General features: G+C 27.9%; 1 protein-coding gene across 1 annotated transcript; it reads left to right on the top strand.

Moving 5' to 3' along the window:
• The first annotated feature begins 3,729 nt into the window (after positions 1–3,729).
• On the top strand, positions 3,730–7,467 carry LOC117168860 (sporozoite surface protein 2-like). The gene is made up of 3 exons (XM_033354730.1): positions 3,730–3,867; positions 5,485–5,617; positions 6,270–7,467. Exons 2-3 carry the CDS (start codon positions 5,498–5,500, stop codon positions 7,050–7,052), a joined length of 903 nt encoding a protein of 300 aa, XP_033210621.1. The 5' UTR covers positions 3,730–3,867; positions 5,485–5,497; the 3' UTR covers positions 7,053–7,467.
• Positions 7,468–7,758: the final 291 nt, after the last annotated feature.

Below are 7,758 nucleotides of genomic sequence, written 5' to 3' on the forward strand. Positions count from 1 at the left end.
ACATTTTTTTCAGTTCTAACATTTTTTAACTAAGTAGTTTAAATTTTCAACTAAAAAAGGTCAATTTTTAACCAAAAATAAAGAGTTAAATTTCCACGTAAGCGAATTCATTTGCAATACAAAAAGAGAATTTTCTACAAAACAGTTTCATTTGACACCAAACGCTTAGTTGAATTTTGTATAAAATCTGGGACCCTCCGCATTTACCAAAAAATTTTTGAATGACACTTTAGAAATAACAATACATGTTTGTCTGATATATTTAAGTAGTTTATGCTAATAAAATGTAATATATTTACAAAATATGAAATGTAAATACTGCTGAATTGTAAAATACACTAAATTGTGTGTTAAAAAAAAATTATATTTATCTGACAGAGCGTAACAAGTATTTGGTAATTTAAGGGCATTGTACCTATTAAAATACACTAAAAAAAATTGACACGTGGGAAGAAAATGAAATATATAAAGAAAACGTTTTTCGTATCATATTATTTTGAACTAGCTAGATTCCCCTAGGCTCTTAAACGATTGTAAATTAATTTTCTTGGTTTTCTGATTTTTTTAAAAACAAATTTAAGGTTGGAAAATTCTTTCATTCCAACGAAGTACTTGTTTTATTAGGAATAAGTCCAAAGTTTGATAAAACAACAATTTTTAAAATTTATTTCTGGTTTAGAATACGAAATTTTGTAAATGAAATTACAGTGAATGGTCTGAAAACTTATCGAAACTCATAAAAATGCAAATTGCACCAAAATCAATATTAATAAATATATTACATTCTTACATCCTTTTCAGCTAAATTATGGCTAAAAATAAAATCTGAAGTTCTCTAAGAATCCCCAAACTATAAAAATATGTATTTTTAGTTTAATTCAAAATTTAAGATTTTTTTCTGTCGTCCGGTATAAATATTTTAAATTTATTTATCATAAAGAATATTCTCTTTATGTAGATGATTATTCATTTAAAAATATTAATAATTCTTATTTATTATTAAAATAATGTTATAAATGTTAAATTATAAAATTTAATAAAATTTAAGTTATATTTGGAAGAAAAAAAACTAAATTTAAAATTAACACATATGTAAATATATTGAAAGAATACACAATTAAAGAAAGAGAAAATATAAAGAAGGCAGGTTTCAAATCCATATCCTTCTTTCTTTTTCTACCGGCTTTCATTATTTTTATCTTTATAATTTTTTTTAAAGTATTGTTTTTTAAGAAGCTTCTAATTTTACGATTAAAAAAATTTTGTATTGAAAAATTGATATGAAAGCTCTGATGAGATTAAGAAGTTATTCGAGTAAAATAAATTCACACTTAGAAGTCCATCTTTTCAAATATTAATTTTATTGAGTCTAAATAATAAATTTAGTTGAGAATTTTGATGAAAGCCGACAAGTAGCACCGCATTTCGCAAAGCAAATTATCAAAAATAAAATGATGTTTGAAATTAAAAATTACAAAGTGGGTTACTTTTTAATTGCAACACATTTAAGTCTTAATTGAAATCAAATTAAAATGTCTGAAAAATCTTTACAGAGACTTATATAAATTTAATTACGAGAATATAATTCAGTGATAATATTTAATAAGCATATTTATTGATTGTAAGTGTATACACGTACAGAAAAAATCTGGCTATTCGTACTGAAATTTCGGTAACCGTAGGCAAGGCTTTAATAATTAAGTGGCCACTTTAAAATAGGAATAATAGATATTTAACTTTCCACAAATTCTAATAATAAAGAAGAAACAGTTGAATTTAACAGAAACATACGACTTTCCTACAAAACACTTCAATCATCATCTAAACAGATAAACTTACAAACAGCCAGCTACATTTTTAACAAAGAATAATTTATTTTAACAAAAATGACGAACTTTTATTAAAATAAATCATTTTGAACTGAAAAGTTAAATTTGCAAACAGCGGGAAAAATTATCTACCAACAAAGACAAATTTTCAACAAAATACAATCCTCAACAAAAACAGATAAATTTTTTATCATTTAAATTTTTAACAAAAAATTTATTTTCTACCAAAAACCAGTAATTAACAAAATACATGCATTTTCAACCTAATAGTTGGGGTTTGTACTAAAAAGAAGAATTGTTAACTAAAAAAGATAAGCTTTTTTAACAAACATGAAATTGTTATCTTTTCAGTTGAAAAAATTACATTTACAACAACAACAAAAAGCACATTTCAACCAAATATTTCAATGCTCTACGAAAGAAATTAATTCAGAACTAAAATGATAAATCTTCAAATAAAAAATTGTATTTTTAACAAAGTAGTTCAACTTTCGACCAAATAGTTTTATTTTTTACGATATTCTTACATTTTTAACTGAAACTAATTAATTTGTACCTAGACTGTGGATTATTTTATCAAACTAATTTCATCAAGTATCCACGTTTATTTAATTTGGAGGAAAGGTACGGATAAAATCGAAGATTCTAATTCTAAGATTAAAAATATTACGTGCTGAAAATTGGTTTAAAAGCTCTGATAAAATTTGGAAGCTAATCGAGTAAAATTTTACATAGAAAAACAATCTATTAAACAAATGAAAAATATCACTGTCTTGCCCAGTACATACATTTATAAACTATAATTATACATTTTTCACCTTGGTACTGACTCTTCAAAGAAGAAATTGATTGGAGAATTTTTATGAGAGGCAAAAACTTAAATAAACTTTCTCAAAGAAAATTATCCAAATTAAAAAAGGCTTTTAAAATAAAAACAATAATTGTGTTATAACACTTATAAAACTTTACATAGAATCAGTCCAATTCAAATTTGCGTTTGAAATGAAACTACTAGTTTTTAATTGCAATACTTTTAAACCTTAATTTAAATCATAAAAATGCCTGAAAAATCTTGTCAGAGACTTATGTAATATGAATTAGGGGAACGTAATTGGGTGATAATAGTTAATGGTCAAGCGGCAAATTTTAATGAGGAAAAATAGATTTTTTTACTTAAAAAAAGAGTGCTCTATAAATTCCAAGAATTTACCTATCTTATTAAAACCATAAATTATAAAGCCTTACATGATATTATAAAAATTAAAAAGGAATTAAACATAAAAATTATGTTAGTTTTTAATTTTGAGGAATTTAAATTTCGACTGAAATCATGAAAAATGCCGCAAAAATATTTCTACAAACTTTTCTGAAACTAATCAGCAGGATATAATTGGGTGATAATATTTAATAAGAATATTTAATGTTTAGTGGCAAAGTTTAATCAGAAAAAATAGATTTTTTAACTTTATGGGAAAAATGCGCTGTATAGCTTCTAAGAATCTATCTAACTCAATAAAAATATCAATTATGAAGCCTTTTATAAAATTATAAAAATTTAAATAGAATTTAAAATCAAAAATCAAAAATTGGCTTAGATATTAATTCCAAAACCTTTTAAATTTTAAATGAAATTATTACTAATGTCTGCGAAATCTTTCCATAGACTTATATAAAATTTATTATAAGAATGTAATTCACTGATAATATTGACAAAAATATTGAATGTTTAAGTCGCAAATTTTAATCAGAAAAAATAGATAATTAAGTTTCAGGAAAAAGTGCGATGTATGAATTCCAAGAATTTATCTACCTTATTAATGTTTTGCAGAATAATCGAGTTCACGTCATTATACCAATAGGGATTGTTTTTAATCACTGTGTTATCATTAAAGTGCAGAAGGTGTGTGGTAACCACTAATGGTCACCTGATTTCTTCTTCAATCGGATATATAAACCTGCAGTCTTAGTTAATTCCACACGTTGAGAGCAGCCTGCAAAGAAGACCATAATTAATTTACTTCTGCAGCATTAAATACGAGTGCGTATTGTTTTAAGATTTTTGTATTTATAAAAATTGTTTCCAACTGCTATATTTTCAAATCAGTTAATTTAATTAAAATTCGATTTGAAGTAAAGGTCTATATGTTTTTAGTTCATTTTCATTCTTTATTTATTATTATTTTAGGAAGATTTATTTTAGTTAACTATCCAACAAATACGCGCGCTATACCCACGATTATTGGCTACTTCCATATCTTAAGTATTAAATAAATTTATCAAAAATACATATATTTTATTAAATAAATATTTAATTTTATTCACAATATATAAAAAATAGCTTCTAATGGTTCACTGTCCAAGAAACCTATATAAACAATAGAAATAAATATTTGATTATCTAAAAATACAGGTGAGTTAGTATTCAATCAGGATTTGATCACTCTTTGAAACCTTTTGAAACATATGAAACTTTCTAAATTTCTTAAAATGACTTAAAATCTTCTGAAAGCTGATAAAATCCTTCTTAATTTTTTCAGGGCCTATAAAATCTCTTTAAATAATTTTAATTACTTTGAAAAACTTTAAATTTCTTTAAAGCCGCCATAACGAACTGGAAAATTTTGAAAGATCGTAAAATCACATAAATCTTGTTAAAATCCTTTGAAATCATTTTGAATGCCTCATGATTCCCTAAGTATGTAGAAATTACTTGAAATCCTTAGAGTCCCATTAAATCTTTTTAACAAATTTGCAATCCCTAAAAATCCTCTGAAATCCCTTAAAATGTTCAGAAATTACTTGAAGTTCCGTAAAACTCCTAAAATTTTTTAGAAATAACTCAAAACCTCATGAAATGCCTTAAAGTATTTCTAAATACTTCGGCAAGCATTAAAATCCTATTAAATGCTTCTGGAGTCTCTAAAAATCTCTCGAAATCCCTTGAAATTTTTGGCAACTACTTAAAAACCTTAGAAGTTTGTAATATCCTGTGAACTATTTAGAAACCCATTCTTTTTTGTTTTAATCGTTAAAATCTGTCCTAATGCCTTGAGATGTCACAAAATTAGTTTGAAATCGCTTGAAATCCTTCAAAATCATTGTGATCTTTTAAAATCGGTTCAAATTAAAGAAATATTTTGCCAAAGTGCTTGAAATATTTACAATATCTAGAAATTATTTTAAATATTTGTAAATCTCTCGAAATCCCATAACATTTTTTATAATCTCTTAAATTGGTCTAAAATCCCTTCAGTGCTCCTCGGTATTAAAGAATTAAAGGGAATGAATAGTCTTTTTATTTATAAACACTGGATTAAAAAGTTGGTCGGTTCAAATAGGAAATATTATGAAGTAATACCGTAAACTGGGGCTAAGCAACGCATGTGGGGAGAAAGTAGCGCACCCTTGATTTTGCATTTCTGAATGCGATATTTGCATTATACAGATAAGAAAATATAGAGGCTTGCAGTTAATAACTGTAAAAGTTTATTTGCAATGCTAAGATGAAGCAATATCGTATTTTAAACAGAATTAAGGGTGCACTGCTTTTCTTCATACGTGTGCCACTTAGCCCCAATTTACGGTACTTCCAAATATAAATCTAGGAAATGAAGATGAGAATTTTTACATGAGAAATAAACTATTTGCTTTACAGATTTAAAATTAAGATGTCGAAGTTATCTCTTGGCATTTGCCTTTTGACATTCGTTGTCGCAATCAGCTCGGTGCCGACTGGACCATGGTCAAAACCTCCATGGGAATGGGAGTGCAGACCTCCAGGTTTCATCGTAAGTAAAATAAAACTTTTTTCTTATCGAAATTTAAATAACCCGAATCTTTATTTCTATACCGATTAATATTATTGATTAGTCAAGTTTAAATATTCCGAATTTTGGTTGAGCACTATCATTTTTGTATTGAAAATTTAATTATTTTCATTAAAATGTAATTAATCCTTTGAAAATTCAAAAACTTGGTTCAAAACTCAATTAAAAATGTAAAATTAGTAAAAAATATAATTGATACAGATCGATAGATTTCAAATGAATCTTCTTTGGTAGAAAAATCATTTATTTTCTTGAAAGATGATCTTCTGGGTTGAAAATTCAACTACTTGATTTAAAATTCATCTACTTGGTTTAAATGCAATATTATTACTTGAAATGTTAGGGCTTCAAAGCGTTTCTAATTGTATTTAATACCTCGTGAAACTTTCGAACATTTCGAAAACTTTGGTCTAATGAAACGTTTCATTGCTTCATTAATAATTTAATGTTTCAGTGAAACGTTTTATTGACATATATACCTAGAAGTAACAAGTGAAACCACTTTCGTGATAAATGTTATGGTTATCAGAGAAACAACATGTTTGTGGTTCTGCTGTTTATGTATTACTTAACATTGAACCTAGGAGATATAAAATGGATATTTTCTTGACAGTGCTCGGGACCTGACCAGTGCTGTGAGCCATTCATTTGCAACCCTTGGGCCGGACGTTGTACGAAAGTTAAGACAACAACAACTTCTACAACAACTGAAAGTTCTACCGGAGGTGGTGGATCAGGAGATGGCGGATCAGGATCTGGATCAGAATCTGGATCAGGAGAATCTGGATCAGGAGGTTCTGGATCAGGAGAATCTGGATCAGGAAGTTCTGGATCAGGAGAATCTGAATCTGGAGGATCTGGATCTAGTTCCAACGAAAGTTCAGCCGAAGGTTCTAACGAAAGCCCGAATTCCAGTGAAGGTCCCAATTCCAGTGAAGGTCCCAATTCAAGTGAAGGTCCAAATTCCAGCGGAGAGGAAAATTCAAGCGAAGGAACAGGCACCACTGCAAGCCCAGGAAATCCAGAACAACCTGAAACACCAGAAGAATCTGAAACCCCAGAACAACCTGAGACTCCAGAAGTACCTGATACCCCAGAACAACCTGAAACCCCAGAAGAGCCTGAGACTCCAGAAGAACCCGAAACTCCAGAAGAACCTGAGACTCCAGAAGAACCCGAAACTCCAGAAGAACCTGAGACTCCAGAAGAACCTGAAACTCCAGAAGAACCCGAAACTCCAGAAGAACCCGAAACTCCAGAAGAACCTGAAACTTCAGAAGATCCTGAAACTCCAGAAGAACCTGAAACTCCAGAAGAACCTGAAACTCCAGAGGAACCTCAAGCTCCAGAAGAACCCAGTGAAGGATCTGAAAATCCAGAGAACTTAATTGTCTAAATTCTGCATTTAATTTCAATTGAAGACGAAGATGAAAACTAGGAACAAGTATTACAAATTATAATGTTTAAATTATTAAAGGCTGAACAATGAGGCCTTTGTCAAGTACTTTCTTAAATTTTAAATTTATTTAATCTTTTCCGCAGCACTACTAGTAATTTAGCTTAAAAATTTTTTTCCAATATAATCAATCAATAATTAAATTTGGTGATAATATTTGGCCTGGTTGTTTTATATTTCGAATTTAGAGGATATAATCTTCTCATAATTTAGAAATACCGATTATTTAAAATGTAGGAAGGTCTATTTTTTGGAATCTCAGGATCCTACTTCACAAAATTTAGTGTCGAATTGACGACAAAAATGTAAATTAGAACAAAAATTGCAATAAAAATATTCTCGCATTAACTAATTACTCAATGAGTTTTGTGTTATTTCTCTCGAAATAATCGGCGCGAATATAGGAAAAGTTTAAGTTTCCAAGTACAATTTATTCTATTTCTGTATTCTTATCAGACCTTGCACAATAATAAGATTTAATCATTGATAGATATCAATCGAGTGAGGTATTAATTCTGATTGTAAATTTACTTTCAAACGCTAAATATGACAAGGATCAACGCATTAGATTTTTCAGAATAACGATAATGATATGATTATTTATTATAAACAATAAATATAGGAATAAGTAATTTTGATTGATTTA

Source organism: Belonocnema kinseyi, chromosome 3, assembly GCF_010883055.1.
Source record: "Belonocnema kinseyi isolate 2016_QV_RU_SX_M_011 chromosome 3, B_treatae_v1, whole genome shotgun sequence".
In the NCBI taxonomy this organism is placed as follows: domain Eukaryota; kingdom Metazoa; phylum Arthropoda; class Insecta; order Hymenoptera; family Cynipidae; genus Belonocnema; species Belonocnema kinseyi.